Source organism: Cyprinus carpio, chromosome A17 (assembly GCF_018340385.1).
Source record: "Cyprinus carpio isolate SPL01 chromosome A17, ASM1834038v1, whole genome shotgun sequence".
Taxonomy (NCBI): domain Eukaryota; kingdom Metazoa; phylum Chordata; class Actinopteri; order Cypriniformes; family Cyprinidae; genus Cyprinus; species Cyprinus carpio.
In genome coordinates, this window is record NC_056588.1 from 3,332,302 (window position 1) to 3,352,063 (window position 19,762).

Here is a 19,762-nt window from a genome sequence, read left to right on the forward strand (position 1 = left end):
GGACTGGAATTGAGAACCACTGCTTTAAAGGGATACTCCACCCCAAAATGAAAATTTTGTCATTAATCACTTACACCCATGTCGTTCCAAACCTGTAAAAGCTCCAATTTAAGATATTTTGGATGAAAACCGGGAGGCCTGTGACTGTCCCATAGACTGCCAAGTAAATAACAGTGTCAAGGTCCATAAAAGTTATGAAAGTAGTCGTCAGAATACTCCATCTGCCATCAGACAATCTGGGTTATATGAAGTAATGGGAACACTTTATGTAAGCAAAGAAAACAAAAATAACGACTTTATTCAACAAATCCTTTGTCAACAGTCTCCTCTGTGTCTTTCCATCTCACCGTATGCTTCATATAACCCAGATTGTCTGATACCTCTTATGGACCTTGACACTGTTATTTACTTGGCAGTCTATGGGACAGTCACAGGCCTCCCAGTTTTCATCCAAAATATCTTAAATTGTGTTCCAAAGACAAAAAAAGCTTTTACGGGTTTGGAACGACATGAGGGTAAGTGATTAATGACAAAATTTTCATTTTGGGGTGGAGTATCCCTTTAAAGTACCTTTTTGTTAACAGAGGTTCAAGCTGATTCAAGGTTCCACATGAAAGGTGGTACACATCTGAAAAATACTTAATATTTGTGTATTGATGGAAAATTATTTTATTTAATTCACTTTTATTGATTTTTTAATGTATTTCATTAGTATATAATGGTGTGATTAATTAGTAAGATCTGTGATGGATATTAGATTGTGGGCTTTGTTTCCTTTTTCCCTTGATTTCCCCATCTCCTTTTGTGTTTGTACCTGAGATTTATGTGCCAAATTTAGATTTCCTATATATAATCATTGTAAAGTGACAGATTTTGACTATTGTTTGTGGTCAGCAACCAATGAAAATCTAGGGAGGAAAAAAAACAACTCATGTTTGAATATTCTCAACCTATGACTCACTTCCATGAAGTGAAACAGGTATTATATTCACGTTATAATCATATTTTCCCAATTGTGCAACTATAATGAATGCATTTTTCAGGTTTAAAAATCAATTTAACTTTAAATTTAACTTTTTCTTCACAAAATGTCTTATGTTATATTGCATCATTTGCACACTGTTATTGCAGTATCTCAGTTATGTCCTTTTTGAATGAATATTTGCTTTTTAATGTTAACAGTAACAGAAATCAAAGTTTGAACATTTTTTAAAATTACTTTCAAATATATATTATATTGTCATTGTCATGGAAGTGACTTGACAGAAAAGTGCTGTAGTTAGATGTACCTAAAAAATTTGTTCATATTGTGCATAACACTTTAGCACGAGCTATTTAGTATGCATTAATTTAGCCAAAAATGTCTTATATCACTATATGAATCAAACTTAACACACTATATATTATGCAACGAATGGAATCTAAATTAAATTGACAGTTTCATTAATCAAATGAAAAAGAATATTTTTTTTTTTTTTCTCATTCCTAAGTTAAATAGTCAACCCAAATTGCTTAGTTTGATTTATGTAAATGGACATATTTTATTATATTTAATAATTGGTTTCAAATATTTGATGTATTAATATTTAATATTTTGCATCAGTATTTAATAGTTCTTATGGCAAATCAGCTAATTGATTTGCTTGTTGTTGCTCAGTTTCTGATGTTTTCCAGTAATTTCATCAGTTTTTATCACATTTTTGTTGTAAGACAAACAGTGGTTCAGAGTGGGGTAGTGTTGATATGGTTGATGTTTTAAGCACTTCTTGATGATTCTTGATGTTGTATGCTTTGATGATTTGCAGTTGCAGTTATTTCTAGCCACTTTGTACTGGGACATTCAGGCCCAGATTAAAATATGTGGAATGTGAGGCTTTAACTGTGCTTTATTGATTAATTATTCTAATGTACATTTACAAAATGTAATTCAAGGGTGTTAAGAAAAAGCATTAGAATATGTGTGCAGAGTAGGCTTAAAGTCACTAAATAAAATCAAACTAGATTTTTGAAATTTGTGTCGAATATTGATCGTAGTTGTGAAATCATCTCAATGTTATTATGAAGGTATTCGCATTGATGGATAAAGGTTTTTGGACCATTAGTAAATTCACACCTGCCTCAGCTTTGGTTTGCTACCAACCAATTCTAGGTTTACTGGGTGTTTGTTTTTTTATGTGTCCTCCCACCCCTTATAGTGTCTTGGGATCACCACCTATAAAAGTAAAGTCAACACACACTGAGAAAATCACAGGTTTGAAAAGCAGTGCAACTATTTGGTTACTGACCTCGAGATGGCGCACGTATGTTCTCGTTCCAGAGTAGTCCATGTTGGAATCTTGAGTTTGATTCATGTTAGCGAATCGGTTCGTTCGCACCGTTCGTGTCAATGAGCCTGTTTACTCCTTTTTTTCTGGATTTAATTTGTAATTCAATTAATTATTTTATGATTAAAATGCTGTTCTCTTAGGCTAATAAAATTGCATTAAATGTTGTGTTTATTGTTCAAACATTGTTCACACTGGAAATTCCTGACTGAAAAGTTTTGTTCCTAAACACCGCTGAGTGATCCGCGCTTTTGCGAATCGGTTCGACCGAACCATTGAAAAGATTCAGTTGAAAACAATGATTCTTTTAAGAATCGGAGACCATTCACACTGTTGAGTTTCCCAGCTGTCAGGTTAAGCACGCGGTCAGAGACCTGACAATGGATATCGATGAAGATATAGGTATGTACATACATTTAAATGATTGATTGTTGTTGGGTGATCAGCGTTTTGAATGAGTTTTGATCTCTTAGCGCGTTTGACAATGACAACAAATTATTCTCGAGCATTTTACAGTGTTCGTTTACTAATCAAGAAATGCATGTGAACATTGAATAGGTGATTCTTCACCAGCAGAGACTCCAGCCACTAAAATGTCCAGACAACAGATATTAACACTTATTGCAATGGCCTCCATAAACTTCAGTTCAATGATCTGTTACTCAATTCTGGGACCATTTTTCCCAAGTGAGGTACATTGATGATATGTCATAGAATTTGACTTGTATAGTTAACAATATGAAATGTAACATAGTTTGTTCTAAGTACTCTGCTTAATGCATTTAATGTTTCTTACAGTAGGATAAAATGTGTGAATGTATTACTTCTGATCTGATTCATTTTCTAGGCAAAGAAGAAAGGTGTCAGTCAAGCTATGATTGGTTTAATATTCGGAATCTATGCATTATGTACTTTAGTGGGCTCATTGTTACTGGGTAAATATGTAAGTTAATCATTATTTCAGAAGATAAACAACAGCTTTCCATTATGGATTGCACACTATATCAGTGCACTTGACCTCTGTTTCAGATTGTCCAGATAGGAGCCAAGTTTATGATCGTGGCAGGGTTGTTTGTATCAAGCGGATGTACTGTTCTCTTCGGGTCAGTGAATCTGTGATGTTTTTTTGTGTGTTAAACATTAATATGAGTATTTTGTGTCTTTTAGTCCATGTCTGTTAACTTTCAGATCATTTACGTGCTAGATTATGCCTAAATGTTGATAAAATGACTTTATATTTTGGAAAAATAGAGGAAAACTCATCATTAATGATATTATTTCTTATGCAGGTTTCTTGACCAAGTGTCTGATGGGACAGTTTTCATCGTGCTCTGTTTTATCACACGGTGCATAAACGCAATTGGCTTTTCCGCCGCCGTTACAGCGTCTTTTGCAGTTCTAGCAAAAGTTTTCCCCGACAACATAGCGACTGTTTTGGTGCGTTGTGGTCAGTGCTTGTTTCTCAGTGCAGTAATGGTGTTTTGGAGTAAAGTGACAAAGGAAGCACTATTGTATGTCACAAAAGATGTGCTGTTTCTCTCTAGATTCAGTTATTCGGTCTGACTGGTTGTTTGGTTTCTCATGGTCAAGGCATGCACAATGATGGAACCATTCTTAGGATTTTAATATTTACACAAGTGTGCTTAAATATTAAATGTGTCTCTACAGTGCTATCTTGTTCTCTCAGGGCTTCATGGAGATTTTCACAGGTCTTGGCCTGATATTGGGTCCTCCGTTGGGCGGCTGGCTCTATCAGTCATTTGGATATGAAATCCCATTCGTTTTCATGGGATGTCTTCTGTTTGCGACAGTGCCTCTCAATTTGTGGATTTTACCCAGCTTTGGTTTGTGCGGACTTCATACTGGTTAAATATTACATGTTTTTAATTATTAAATTTAAGACTACTCCATGTAGCACACTCCTGGTTAAGTTATGTCACAAGGATGTGTCTGCTTTTGTTACTGTTTGCCCTCCAGCCATGGAGATAGACCTGTCTGTTTATTTCATTCCAATATAGATGCTGTTCCTTCTTCCCAGAATTCCTTCCTCAGATTGTGTACCAGAATAAAGATCCTTCTCATCTGCTTCGTGGTGTTCACTTTGAGTTCAGGACTTGGCTTCCTGGATGCAACACTGTCCATATTTGCCATAGAAAAGGTTATGAAGATTTAGAACACTGAAACTGAATATATAATACACTAAAACATATATATATATATATTATGAATGTTTATATTTGTGATAGAAAAGGTTATGAAGATTTAGAACTATATATATATATATATATATATAATACACTAAAACATATATATATATATATAGACTACATGTAAACTCACCATAGTTTAAAATCATTGATTTTGTTATACTGTTGTAAATATCAATGTAAAGGTTCTCATACAGTATAATAATTTAAAACATTTTTTTTGCGAACAGCTTAATCTCAGTGCTGGTTCAGTGGGGCTGCTCATGATTGGACTGTCACTGCCGTATGGGGCGGCATCACCTGTCTTTGGTGTGATCAGTGATAAATATCCTGTAAGTCAATATTTAAACAATTAACATTTTTACAGTGAAGATTAAAAATTCTGATAGAACAAAATTTTGAAATGTTTGAAATTCCTAATGACTTTTGATGCTTTATGATGTATTTATTTATTTATTTATTTAAACTGCATTCATATGTTTAAGATTTGTATTTTTTAATAAAAATTAATTTTTTTAAGATGTTTTTTTGGAAATGTTTTGAAACATAAGCTTAAATATAAGTGCATAAATATAAATAACTTTTTCTGTGGCTGTAAAATGATTCTCATGCAGTCAAATAGGAAATGGATGATGGTAATTGGAGGAATGGCCACAGCGGTGAGCTTTTGTTTCCTCGGCCCACTTCCTGTTTTCCATATTAGGAGGTGAAACATTAATTTCAGATTTTTTTTTTTTGAATGGCAATGTTTCATTGAAGCACAAATCTGTCATCTGTAATCTGTGAAATGTTTTTGTGTGTTCAGTCAGCTCTGGCTCACCGTCCTCATGCTGATCGTGGTGGGCTTCTCTCTCTGTATGACCTGTATCCCCACCTTCGCTGAGATGATCGCTTGTGCACAGTGAGGCAAAACCATCATCATTCAAATCCACTCCCAGTTAACCATTTTAAGTCACGTGTCTGTGACTTTAATTCACCCAGTTATGTCTCACAAAATTCCTGAAATGGTTTGAATAAATGCAGTTAATCCTGAAACTGAGCAAAATACAACAATACAATGTTTTGATGCACGTGTTCCTGGTATTGCAGTGAAAATGGCTTTGAGGAGGGCTTGAGTACGCTGGGATTGGTGTCAGGCTTGTTCTCAGCAGTCTGGTCTGCTGGGTGTGTATTAAAATAAAGTTTACGTGCAATATTCAAGAATATCCTTTAGAATCCCCCCTTACGAAACCTGAATCATCTGTTTCTGGCTGAAATGTTCTTTGGGCCGACCATTGGAGGATACATCACACAAGCACTCAACTTTGAATGGAGCGCAGGAGTTCAAGGCGCAATCGCCTTTCTCGCTGTAAGAAACTCTATGCATAACAGACCATTTTTAGAATAGATCTGCATTTTCTTAACTTTCTCAATTGCTTATGAACTTTAATGATAAATATTTATTTATTGGCATATATTTACCTTAACATTCTCTAGGCCTTACTACAAGTAATATATTTCACAATAGAGGACATACAAAAGAAGTAAGTACATTTTTAAATATTTTTATTACTTTATGCAGCAATATGGTAAATATTCTTTAAAATTAAAATATTAAAAAATCATTCTGTATTTCTTAAGTTGGTGATATTAGAAAACAGTCATAGGAAACTGTTGATCATGCAAGATCATTTTTTTTCAGGTCACAAAAGGCCAACAGGACTGACAGGTCATTATCAGAAGGAGAAAAATCCCCGCTTCTCCCCAAGACAGATCATCTCAGGGTTGATGTCAGCTGAAACAAGCCTCTGCAAGCTTTTAAATGGAAGAACAAATGTAATCATATTGCTGCTAAATACAGGTGATGTGGGATATGATTGACAGATGACAAATGAAGAACGCAGAGAAGGTCAGTTTAACAACAAAAATATCGTACATGTAATATTTTAAGATCAGTTGAACCTGTACACAGGAGTTCAGTGAACATTTACAAAGTACATGTCCTGTAAGAAGACTGTATTAAGAGAGAAGGAAGTGTATTAAAGTTTCATGTATAACTGTAAAGAGATGACAGAGCTGAGATGTGCCTGTTGATGAAACACTTTATCTTTTACCCTGTTTCTGGGAATATTGTAGGGTGACGCTGTAAATATTCCCTCACTAGAAGATGCTGCCCAGCTTTGCTAATTGTTTGCATCTCAAATGCTGCTTTGGCAATTAAATATTCATCTTGACAGTCACAACAAGGACATTTTACAAAGTAGAGTGAAACACATTTTGGCTTATTTGTGTTTAGTAACATGAGATATAATCCATTCTGAAAAATAGGTGTACATTTTTGCAGTAAATTACAGAAATAAAATAATTCATTTCCTCGTATGCTTACAGTACAGTACACTGGAATATTTCTGAGGTCTTGTGGAGGTTTCAGAAATCTTTTGGACTAGTGTAAGAATGTGGGATTTGTATTTTAATATTACTTAATACAGAGTAATACCCATCTAGCCCTGGTTCGTGACTGACCCCATTATAACCGCTTTTTACAGATTTACAAATGATTGCCATATGCCTTATGGCAACAACTTCTACAAATGTACAGTTTTACACAATAAATTTTTACAATCTGCATTTCAGTCTTTTCATAGCAATGAGATCCTTCGGTTCTTTGGAGTTGTTGCATAAATATTTTCAACACTGCAAAAGTTGTTTACTCTTTTACATGACAATATTTGCAATTGGGGAGTTTAAAATTGTAACATTTTAAAATCTTGCATCAATTTGTCATACATAAATGTATTAATACATTTCATCGACTGCATACATTAACTTGGGTGCTAAATAAATACCATAGTTTATTCTCTTCTGTTCTGTGAACAAAATATACATTTTTATATGTAATTATGATTACTGCTGGAGTTGTTGCTGTTATATTTAAAATTCATAAATTAAAATAACTACACAAAATACAGTACAGAAATACAGTAAAAATATCTTGTAAAACCTCATGATAATACAAATATCAGTATCAAAATTACAAAATATATATTTTAAAACAAGGCCAACTACAAAAAAATACATCCACATGAAACACTTGTCTTTAGCTCCTTCATAACCGAGGGAAGTTTTAGCAATCAGATTCAGTCACGTCAGTTTGGTCCACCATCAAACGCACCGCTGGCTTGGCCTAGTCTGGGGAGGGGTCTCCTTCTTCTGGAAGATGCTGAAGACATCTCATGATCTGAGGACGGGGCCTGAGGCAGAGCAGAGGGAACTTCACTCCGCTTCACCTTTTTCTTCTTCTTTTTTGTTCTGTGAGGAAAATAATATCACTATGTGCTCAAGAAAACAAGTACTCAGATCGCAGATGTGGTTAATTCATACGTGGTGGAGGACGCCTCAGGGTCAGTGTCCAGCTCTGAGATGATCTTCAGCTCTCCAGAGGCACTGATGGCTGCAGACAGCTGCGGGAGGAACAGAGATCATAAGGGTCAGACTATAAAGTTTCACAAACTTTATGGGAGGAATAAATGAGGATTTGTCATTACCTGGACTGGTGTTGTACACTCAAATCCTTCAGGTTGATCTAACGGTGAAGGCTGTGCTTCTAAAGCTCTTGAGAGCTCGTCATCAAAACTCCCTGTGGGAGATACACATGGATTTAGACAGTTTAATATCATACATGTGCTTTTGGTTATCAAACTTCATTCACTAACCTTCATCAGCCACATAGGATGCTGGGAAATATCCCTCCTGGCCACTGACCAGTCGCCCAAACCACCAGCTGTCATTGTCTTTGTACAGCACATGGATCACGTCACCGCGGCGTATCGACAGCTCATCTGATCGATTGGCTCTGTACTCGTACAAAGACACGACCTAGAGAACATTTCATAAAAGAGATCAGAAACTAACTCCAAGTAATTCCACATTTATACTAATCGATTATAATAAAACATATTAAAATTTACCGTTTGATGGATTTGCCCAGTCTCTGCTTGTTGAGAGAATTCATAATCCAGTAAACTCTGCTGACATGAACACAATCTTCAATTATTAGACTGGGATTTTCCATAATCCATAAGCATCCATAATCTTTTAAACAAAAATACAAAAATATATATATAAAAAAAACATGTATATGTATATATATATGTATGTGTATATATATATATATATATATATATATATATATATATATATATATATATATAAAATACCCATCAAAAGTTAAGGATTGGTTAGATTTTTAAAATGTTTTTAATGTTTCTTATGCTAATCAAGCCTGCATTTATTTGCTTATTATATTATTATAATTTAAATAACTGTTTTCTATTTTCATATATGTTAACATTTATTCATGTGATGCAAAGCTGAATTTTCCAGCATCATTACTCCAGTGTCACATGATCCTTCAGAAATCATTCTAATATTCTGCTCTGCTGCTTAAGAAACATTTCGTATTATTATCAATGTTGAAACCATTCGTGAAGCTTAATATTTTTGTGCAAACCGTGATAGTCTTTTTTTTTAGGATTCTTTAAGGAAATAGAAAGTTCAAAAGAACAGCATTTATTCGAAACAGTATTTACTGTGATGTATTATCAATTTCATGCGTCCTTGCTGAATAAAAGTATTCATTTATTTTTACATTTTGAATGGGAGTATAATATAGAACCAGATCACAGTGTCTTACTTTCTGGTGTTTGAGGGATGGAGCTCTTCTAATGGGCTGCCCAGCAGGACTGTAACCACCTGTGAGAGAAGAGGCAGATTTAAAGACCTCATGACATGTGATTTCATGTGTTTTTAAGTGCCACAGAAACAAACTACACTTTTTAAAATACATAAAATACTCATATTTTATAGACTTTATAGTCTGCGATGTGATCTTCAAAACGATGCATGCTCAAATTATCCTATATAATATGAAGTATAATGAAGAGAACATACTGCTGTGTGAGGTGAGGGTGGCCTGTGGAATGAGTTGAGCACTGAGTGACGTGGACATCTGTAGTTTGGAGTGAGGAGAGAGTAGAGATGGAGAAGGAAGATACGAGGTCAGGCCCTGAAACAAACCACAATAACAAGAGCTCAATGTAGGACTGAGGTTCAGTATCAATGCTATATGATATGGTTTCTATTTTAAATATATAGAAATATGAGTTCTCTTGAACTAAATTTTGATATCACTAAAAAGAATCTACCAATAAATCGGTTTGAGGAAGAATAATTTTACTACAAAGAAAACAAGTACTGTTAGTGTCTTTAAACATAATTCAAGAAACTCTAAATTCTGTTTTTCAGGTATAACTTTTATAGCAAAAGATACAAACATTCACCTCTAGGCTTCTTCCCAGACGAGACATACCACCTTTTAAAAAAAATAAAAACATATTTGTATGTCGATTTACAAAAGAATTAATTGCACATGCATTAGAAATAAATTTTATTTATTTTTTATTTCAAATGTTACCCTCTCTGTGAAATCAAGGTTAAAGTCTAAAAATCTAATTATGAGATAACAAGCATCAAAGTTTGATTTCAACCATTAATGTCACTATAATTTCAATCTTTGGTACTGCATTACTCAGTCAATATTAAAGTTATAAAGGTTACATTTTCACAGAATGTTCTCACAGAATGTGATTCACAAAAAAATCACTTGCCTTGTTCATACATGTCCACAGCAGGGGAACTACGATGGGGCTCCTGCAAGAAAATAAAAGTATAACTGACTGTTTATTGACTAAATTATAATAAGCCGTTATAATTTAACTAAATTTACAACAGCCACTCTATTTTTCTGATAGACTATATGGCCTTCAAAACCAAACTTTAAAACTACTTCAAAATTTCTGGTCATGCTTTTTCAAGACAGCATCAAAATTTGTCTTATTAAACCTGATCATCTGAATTTTTACCAGTACGGAGTCTAGTTTCTGTTTGACCCGCTGCATCTTTAGAGACACACGAGCTGTGCTGGAGAATCGGTCCATGCTGGTGGCTGAAGGGGTCTGGAAGGTCATGACCTCTGATGAATTCCTGCCTGTCCTACTGTCCAGATACTCTGACCGGCTCAAACCTCTCAAACTCTCCACCTCCACCTGAGCCACTGTGTACAAGCACAAAACACTCAACTTTAAGAGAAAATGATCATGCGACTTGTGTTTCTAAATACCAATGAATCTGAATCAGTGGTTTCCTGAGTCATTTGGAGGACTCACCCTTCCGGTCATACAGATAGAGATGGATGGGCTGGTTTTGGCCAAAGGAACAGAAGGCCACCATGTTCTCATGAGGGTGGAAAGCTACAGCTCGAAGCGCAGATGTATAGCACAGCTCAGAATATACAGCAACCTGGTCACCTGCACAACAGATATCCCAAATCAACCTCCGCTTGGATTTTCCGTGGTATTCAAACTAAATTGACTCAAAAGAATCTCCAACCTGTCTCAGAGTTCCACACATACGCCAGTCCATCTTCACTGCCTGAAAAGATGAAGCTTCCACAGGGAGTGAATGTGCTGTTGATTCGCTCCCTGTAGTTTGTGGCACCTATGTATTTCTTCACTGCAAGACTGGAAAACAAGTGTTTGTTTTTAATAGATTTGATATTTGCATTTATTTCCCTTTATAACTGTACTCTCAACAAATGCACTGATTTATGTGCATTTTAAAAAGTCAACATGAAAGTAAAATTGGCTCAAATTACTCTTAATACACCTATGTAGACTTACTGCATGACTCATCTGTGTAAATGATTAGTTCTGAAGTAAAAATTAATTTAAATATTTGAATAATGAATTATTAATCTTGAATAAATAATACAATTTTCATCTTAATGTAACAGTGTTACATCATGGTATTAAATAAATATTCAGATTAATAAATAAAAAGGTAGATATTTACATTCTCAAATCCATGACCCTTAAAACACTGTCTTTGGCATGAATTAAAAGCCGTCTTCCGTTTGGATGCACCTCTAATGAGTTGATGGGTATTCCATTCAGATCTGCCTCTTTAATTTCCTGCAGAGAAATATTAAACTTGCAAATTATTATATTTGTTAAAATCATGATATCAAATTGTGATTTATGTAGGTCTTCTATGCAGTATTTGAGAATCATTTACCCTTTCAATGCTCCATTGATTGGTCGGCCCATGGCGAGACCCAGACACAACCTTGGTTCCCCACACAATAATGAGGCCGGAATTGTCCGCAGAAAACATTCTGCTCCCTGTGTGGAGACCAACACATTACTACATTTAAATGAACGCATTTAGACAATTTATTCAAAGCGACTTACAAAAGAGTCATTAAAGGGATACTCCACCCCAAAATGAAAATTTTGTCATTAATCACTTACCTCCATGTCGTTCCAAACCCATAAAAGCTTCGTTCGTCTTTGGAACACAATTTAAGATATTTTGGATGAAAACCGGGAGGCTTGTGACTGTCCCATAGACTGCCAAGTAAATAACAGTGTCATGGTCCAGAAAACGTATGAAAGTTGTCATCATAATACTCCATCTGCCATCAGTGATTCAACCGAAACGTTATGAAGCGACAAGAATACTTTTTGTACATGAAGAAAACAAAAATAACGACTTTATTTAATTCCTTTGTCAACAGACTGTTTTTGTTGCTTACAAAAAGTAATCTCGCCGCTTCATAACATTACGGTTGAATCAATGATGGCAGATGGACTATTCTGAAGATGTCTTTCATACTTTTCTGGACCTTGACAGTGTATTTTACTTGGCAGCCTATGGGACAGTCACAAGCCTCCAGGTTTTCATCCAAAATATCTTAAATTGTGTTCCGAAGACGAACATAGCTTTTACGGGTTTGGAACGACATGAGGGTAAGAGATTAATGACAAAATGTTCATTTTGGGGTGACGTATCCCTTTAATGTCTCGAATCACAGCATTCACACAGTTATGACATTCATTTCCTCTGTACCTTCTGGGTCAAAACACAGCGTGTTGATGAAAGTCTTATGTCCGTCAAACTCTTGCAGAAGTTGCCCGTTCACATCTTGTATGTCCACATCCCAGACCCGCAGCACCCCGTCGTATCCCCCTGTCACCACCAGACTCTGGGCTTGTGGGTGGAACTGGGCGCTGTACACGAATGAAGGGTGAGGAAGAGTTTTATGAGCAAAACTCTGCAGTCGTTCAACGTTCCACACTCTGAAAGAGGAAATCAAAACATTATGGCCCACACTTTCACTCATATTTGTGGTGTAATTATCAGTTAAGAAATACTCTGTATATACAAAAAAGGCACTATTTACCTTACTGTTCCATCAGAGGATGCAGTTAATAGTCCGTTATCATCTCTGGACCAGCAGAGATCATATACCACACTCAGATGGCCATTAAAGGATGCCAGAACTTTCCCACACGGAATCTCATATACTAAAATAGAGACAAAGACACACACACAATAGAGACATATCAATGTAAATACATACATGAATACACACAAGTTGATGCATACATTTTTTTTTTTTTACTTGAATGTAAAAGGGAACATCTATATTATATTTATTATATTATATTTACCTTTTTATACGCATGCATTTTTTTTTTAATTTTCATCAAGTTTTTCTCCACCTTCATAAATGTATTTTAAATGGTAATGAATCGTAATTTACGATTTGGTGTGATAAATACAAATACTCCGTGCAGTCTCTTAATTAATAAGAAGTTATAAAAACTGAATAAATAATTAATAATGAATTAATAAATAATTAATAAACTAATAATAAAAGTTTCTGTTCTGTTTCAATAGTTTTAGATGAAGTACAGCACATCACAATTTCAACCTCCCAAAACTATTTTGTCAACAAACTACCCAAGTTTTATATGTTCTTGTGCTAAAAATGTATTTAAAAATATAAAAATACAATGCTTGTGGATTTGTGCAGCTTGTCAGTTAGCTTGTCAGTTAAGTAACCGCTGCTCTATGTGAAATCATGCATGTGATGGAATTTACCGCTGATTAGAGAACCGGCTTTACTGACGATATCCGCATTAATTATTGGCCGATATTTATCGTGCACCCCTAAATACAACACAGACGAAGACAACATGTATAGTCACAAATTACTTACTGATGATTGGAAATGCATCTCTATCTGCACATGCAGCCGCTAGTGCGCGTCCATCATGAGAGAAACGCAGAGTAAAACAGCCCATCTGACCTCCACGGAAGGACTGCATTGGCTTATTCGGGATGCGGCACACCTGTTTAAACAAACAATAAGAAACCATTCGGTCAAACTTAAAGATTACTGATTCTCCTAACTTTAACACTATAAAGCAACTGAATAAAACCTGTCCGGGTATGCGGCTCCACTTAATGTTTTCTGATTTGCTCTCCAGTATCTGTGCGCTGGTTTTATTGGTCATCTCAGTATTGAGCTCACTGTAGGAGGTGCTGCCGCGCTCCTGCTGGAGAGCCATCATGGAGCGGATACTGGGGTCCACCTGTGCAACAAATCCAGACCAGATCCAACTTCAATGAGCACCAATTTTTAGTCTTTTCACTGTGGTTTTTAAATTTAAAAAGTGAACCTACATGTTCTGGTGGTTTGAGGCCTTTCACTGTGACGTAGAGTGTTGAGGCGTATTTGTTCCTTGGGAACTTTGACCACCACTGAAACACTTCAACTGTTTGTGGCAGTTTCTTTGCCCGTGGAGGAGGACAGTAAAGCTGTAGACGCAGTTTGGTGTCAACGTTCAAGACCCCATTGGTTCCTACAAGCTAGAGGAAATATTTGAAGAGCTCGATTTCAGTGGAAATTTGAGTCTGATCCAGAACTTGAAAATAATAAAGGATACAGGTTCATAAAATAAAACAGCTATGGAGCTCACAAACAAAATAACCAAAGATCTATGAAAAAATTACCAAATATACCAACGACTAAAGTAAAATTGAAACTGGCACCTTCAAAAAAGCCCAGGCAATCTTCCGGAAACCCCTCTCATGTCGGTCAACAGAGACGTTTGTCCGTGCTTCCTCCATACTGATGAAATCCAGAATCTGTAACATCCGTCATCAGTGTTTTAATCATTCCTTCCTTTACTCTGAGAAAATATGCAAATATAGTTTTAAACATCAAGCACACACACCTCAAAAAACAGCATCACACGCGGACTCTCATCATCGTCTTGTAGGAAATATCCGAAGCGCTCGTTAAAGATGATCTGTTCCTCCCATTCTGGAACTGTTATTTTGTGTTTCTTGAAGTCAAAGGGTTGAGTTATGATGGGCAGGATGTGCTCAATGTTTTCTTGCTCATAGAAGGACGAAACATGACGATGACTGAGAACCAAATAAAACACTGAGAATAAATGGGACTGCATTTGGTATGAAGACTATGAACCAAATGGTTCTAGCAGGTTGTGGTTTTAGTAGTAAAAAGACAGCATGTGAAATCCAAACCTGTCCTCCTTCTTGACATACTGTCCAGTGACCTCATCAATCACGTGAACTTTAACCATGGGGTGAGACACCATCAGGTCTGTCTTCAGCTTGTCTGTCCTGTGGATATAAACTCCCAGCACCAGACTGTCATCAAAGGACTGTTTCTCTTCCGCTTGTTCCTCCTCAACAATCACTACAATCAGAAATAAATAACCACTATCAACCCCACACATATCACATGCGTAAATACAACTGCGCATGAAATATACACAATATATATATAAATTAAGAGAACTTTATTCTTTTTCTATGGTGGTGGCAACCAAAAGATTTTTTTTTTTGACTATTATTAGACATGCGATTTTGTAAAATTGTGGAAATATTTATAATCTGATATTTAAATTGATGTTAAATTGAAAGGACTCTAGTATGCAACTTGTGTGCTTGAACTGCCATAATAAATAGAAAATTGAAAAAGTTTTATGGCGATTACATCAATGTACAAACAGCCTATTATACCTTCTTTTCGTTTCTTTTTCTTCTTCACTTTGGGTTTGACTGTGTCCTCCATGAACTCCTCCACAACATCATCCTGAATGTTTTCTGTCTGGTTATCCACTGACGCTTCAGTCTGACTGCAGACAAAAACAAATCAAGAAGAGAAAATGCATCATACTTTTTACCTTCAATATGTGCTCAAGGACTATTTCAATGTCAAAAGCATTTCACCATGTTAAGATCTTTATTAAAGGGTTAGTTCACCCAAAAATTTAAATTACCCTATAATTTACTCACCCTCAAGCCATCCTAGGTGTATATGACTTTCTTCTTTCAGATGAATACAATCAAAGTTATATTAAAAAGTGTCCTGTGTATTGTTGCTTTGCATGTTGTGTGATTTGACACTAAATAAAGCATTAAATATATTTTTTTAAAAAGTGTGCATGCATACCAGTTAGTGGAAGCTAGAGATTACAGTTTATAAAGTTTTAAATATGGATATTTTTCTTACAAAAATGCATCAATTTGCTTCAGGAGGCCTTTATTAGCCCCCCCAGAGCCATGTGGAGCACTTTCTTTATGATGGATTGGCGCAGTTTATTGGACTTCTACTGGACTATTGAATCTCACCCATTCACTGGCATTATAAAGCTTGGAAGAGCCAGGACATTTTTTTAATATAACTCTGATTGTAAGACCCGTAAGACCTCCATTCATCTTCAGAACACAAATTAAAGGGGTCATGAAATGAGAAACCAAATTTGCCTTGATCTTTTGGAATATAAGAGGTCTTTGTACCATTAAAACTTCCTGCAAGTTTCATAGCTTAAGACGTCCTCCCCATTATAAACGAGCCATTTATTTAATCAAGCTCTAAATACAGCTCGTTCTGGATCCATGGTAAGAAGTGACGTCACGGTGCGAAGTGAAGTTCTAACCATTTGCATATGACCGCCTCCAGCACAAGACAACTACGCTCATTTCGTATCGTTGTCGTGCCGCGCGCCTCACAAGTGTTCAGTCGACGGACAGCGAGTGGGTCTGTGTACAGGAAAATTACAATGCCACGCAGATGTGCTCAAACATATAAGGTTTTATCATTGCAAGAGCCATCGCTTCGAATGCATCACCCGCTACTAAACAGTTAAGTGCAATCCACAAATGTTCTGGCTGGGGGTGTTAATAATTGATCCATAGGCACTGTCGTTAACCAATCATAACAGTGGGCGTTAACACTGAACTCTTAAAGGGGAAACAACCCAAAAACAGACTGTTTGAATCAAAGGATGAGAAACAGGGTGGGAAAATGTCATAATTCACTACATTTTAAAAGTTTTTTAAAAAAAAAAAAACTATAGTAATACTATAATTGCACCTAGGGGACCATAATAATAAAATAAAAAAAACCATGTCATGACCCCTTTAAGATATTTTTGGTGAAATCCAAGAGCTTTCTGACCCTGCATAGACAGCGATGCAACTGAAACATTCCCAGGCCCGGAAAGGTAGTAAGAACATTGTTAAAATAGTCCATGTGACATCAGTGGTTCGACTATAATGTTATGAAGCTACAAGAATACTTTTTGTGGCAAAGTAAACAAAAACATTTGTTTTTACGATATATTGGTACTTTTTTGTGTCAGAGTAAACAAAAACATCGACTTTAGTAGGTGTGGGGGAGGGGTTAAAATTAGCCAATCAGGTAGCGACTTCAATGAGCGGAGTAATAATTTGGCAGGGGGTTGAAATTGTGCACAACACTGGCATTCTGATGTAGAACCCAGATGCACTGCGCTTTGTTTACAAACAGAAGAATATATATAAAACATGTCTAAAGATTTTGACAGAGAAGATGACTTGCAATTTTATGCCCAGCCTTACTAATTTGAATCAGAACATACAGACGATGAACTAAGAGAGATGGACACACAAAAACGTATTCTCATAGCTTCATAACATTATAGTCGAACCACTGATGTCACATGGACAATTTTAACAATGTCCTTACTACCTTTCTGTGCCTTGAACGTTTCAGTTGCATTGCTGTCTATGCAGGGTCAGAAAGCTCTCGGATTTCATCAAAAATATCTAAATTTGTGTTCTGAAGACAAATTAAGGTCTTACGGGTTTGGAACGACATGAGGGTGAGTAATTAATGACAGATTTTTCATTTTTGGGTGATCTATTCCTTTAATCTATGGTTAAGGCTACTTTTAACCTTGAATTCAAGCTAATGTTTGTCATGCACCTTTATCATCACCTTACAGAACTACAAAATAATGACTTCCTTTGATCAGACAAAAAACTCCAACATAGTGTTAACCCTGTAAAGCCTGATAGCCATATCAAATAATTGTATGTGCTTTTGTTGAGTTTTTCAGCAATGTTTTGATCATATTGCTAAAATGATACAGTAGGTTTTACAGGCTTAAAAATAACAATTCTAATCTCATAATGTTAATATATATGTTGCTTCAATTTAAATATACAATATTTTTTATAAAAATGTGGTTTTTACCTTCTGTCACCATCATGTTTGTTTGATTTCACCTTCTTTTTCTTCTCCAGCTCATTGTTTAGCACCTGGCTCTCTGCAGCTTTCTTCCGTGTTGTCTTTTTTCCAGCCGTCTCTTCCTCCTGTGAGATCTGATGCTGGTACGCCTGCAGATAATCATCTTCCGTCTCTGTCTCTTCTTTCTGTCTGCTGACATCATTCACATTTTTACTCTTTCCTTTTCTAGTTTTCCTAGTATGTTTTCCATCGATTTCTGTATCAGTCCTCCTGTCGTGGTCTTCTTCATCTTGAACAAGAGGTGGTGGTTGCGGGAGCTTCCTCTTGCTTTTCTTCTTCCCGCTGGTCAGCGCTGGTTCCTCCTCACTTACAGCATTGTGTATGTTAGTTTTTTGTGATGCTTCTCTCTCTCTGCGCCTGTTTTTTGTGTATCTAGGGCTGCCCTGAGCTGGATCATATGTGTTATGGAGGATAGCTTCATCATCTTCAGTATCTTTACTCAAATCTAGGTTCTTCTTCAAGGTTTGAAGCTGCAAGAAAAAAGGATGGAGTGCAAATAACAGATGTTGCAGGCTGCAGGGTGAATTATGTTATATCAATTATGTTATTCTTGGTTAAATAATGATTATTTTTACTATTACTAACCACAATAATTTCCTGGGACTGGTCAGTGATCTGTTTGGCTTTCTTTTTCTCTGAGGGAGGGTTTGTGTATCTCTTCAGCACCTCATCAAAGCGAGCTCTGGTCTTAGCTCTCACATCACTTTGACCTGTCAAACAGAGATTTACAGACAAATCTGCACATAAGAACATCCCTGATCATCAGTGACGCAGAGAAGAGTGGTTATAGATCAAATATGAGTGATCTTTACTCACCTGCAGGCATTCTGATGAACTATGGACAAATTCATTCTGGAAACAACAATTCTAAAAATGATTATATCATACATTACAGTGGCATCAAAGAATAACTGCTGTTTCTAAGTCCAATGCAACCTGTAGACAGTCTTTATTCGCTTATTTAGGTACAGTCACCTAGAAATAGTTTATGTATTCTTACTAGAACTAGTTAAGCAGATTATGTAATATTTAACTTTAACGCCAACACAAAAACACCTCTAAAATCGAGCTATCCTATTCTACAGAAACTACAACATTACACGCATAAAAGCTAATAAATCAACTCTGCTTTCATGTGATTATTAATTCGATTCTGAAAATGACAAAAATGCCGCTGGATCAGTGATTGTTGATATTGTAGCTCTGCTAAACATCACACGCTAGCTGCAAACAATACAAACAAATCACTGCAAACGCACCGTACTGTCTCGCGCGAGAATTAAGCGAATCGAACTCATCTTACATCTTCTGTTAAATGTACAGTTTCTGCGAAATAAACGTACATTATATGAAGTAAATGCGAGGAAAAAATCGCATCATGTCTGTAGTAGAGAATCCATGAATGATTTCAGTGAGCAGCCATTGCTGGCGCGACGGTTTCCAACAGCAACAACAACAACAAGATTAGCCCCGCCTCCCGTGGTTACTGTTGCCACATCAATCAAGAACTAAAGGTTTATTAGTTTATAGAAGCCCGCTTTTAATGTTCATCCAGTCGCTTTGGATTAAAAAAAAAAAAAAACATCTGCTAAATTAATAAATGAAATCTATTTCAAAGACAAATGAGTCAGACTTGTGCAGTACGTTCATCTTACCACCAGAGGTCTCTGTCACCCGCTTATTGAATTTGACCCAATATTCACTCAATTTAATATTTAATGCAATCACTCTTTATGGAGTAT

At 35.9% G+C, this 19,762-nt stretch overlaps 2 protein-coding genes across 3 annotated transcripts; one reads left to right on the top strand and one right to left on the bottom strand.

The window, feature by feature from the left end:
- The first annotated feature begins 519 nt into the window (after window positions 1–519).
- On the top strand, window positions 520–7,138 carry LOC109097767 (MFS-type transporter SLC18B1-like). Its single transcript, XM_042773561.1, has 14 exons — window positions 520–2,726; window positions 2,883–3,016; window positions 3,172–3,267; window positions 3,354–3,427; window positions 3,614–3,761; window positions 4,012–4,168; window positions 4,343–4,482; window positions 4,762–4,863; window positions 5,146–5,237; window positions 5,337–5,432; window positions 5,621–5,696; window positions 5,787–5,879; window positions 6,008–6,054; window positions 6,213–7,138. Exons 1-14 carry the CDS (start codon window positions 2,705–2,707, stop codon window positions 6,307–6,309), a joined length of 1,374 nt encoding a protein of 457 aa, XP_042629495.1. The 5' UTR covers window positions 520–2,704; the 3' UTR covers window positions 6,310–7,138.
- On the bottom strand, window positions 6,772–19,493 carry LOC109097764 (jouberin). 2 transcript variants are annotated; one of them, XM_019111379.2, is made up of 27 exons: window positions 19,364–19,493; window positions 18,837–18,872; window positions 18,606–18,730; window positions 17,967–18,490; window positions 15,467–15,582; window positions 14,966–15,140; window positions 14,653–14,845; window positions 14,468–14,563; window positions 14,099–14,284; window positions 13,855–14,007; window positions 13,632–13,764; window positions 12,810–12,933; window positions 12,476–12,705; window positions 11,642–11,748; window positions 11,420–11,538; window positions 10,958–11,088; window positions 10,735–10,875; window positions 10,432–10,622; window positions 10,177–10,219; window positions 9,850–9,881; window positions 9,461–9,575; window positions 9,204–9,262; window positions 8,479–8,535; window positions 8,224–8,386; window positions 8,056–8,147; window positions 7,892–7,971; window positions 6,772–7,819 (listed from the first exon to the last, which is right to left on the bottom strand). In XM_019111379.2, the coding sequence occupies exons 2-27, from the start codon at window positions 18,844–18,846 to the stop codon at window positions 7,657–7,659; spliced, it is 3,558 nt and encodes a 1,185-aa protein (XP_018966924.2). In that variant the 5' UTR covers window positions 18,847–18,872; window positions 19,364–19,493; the 3' UTR covers window positions 6,772–7,656. The 2 variants fall into 2 exon arrangements, with proteins under 2 accessions (XP_018966924.2, XP_018966923.2); XM_019111378.2 differs by having other exon boundaries at window positions 8,479–8,538.
- Window positions 19,494–19,762: the final 269 nt, after the last annotated feature.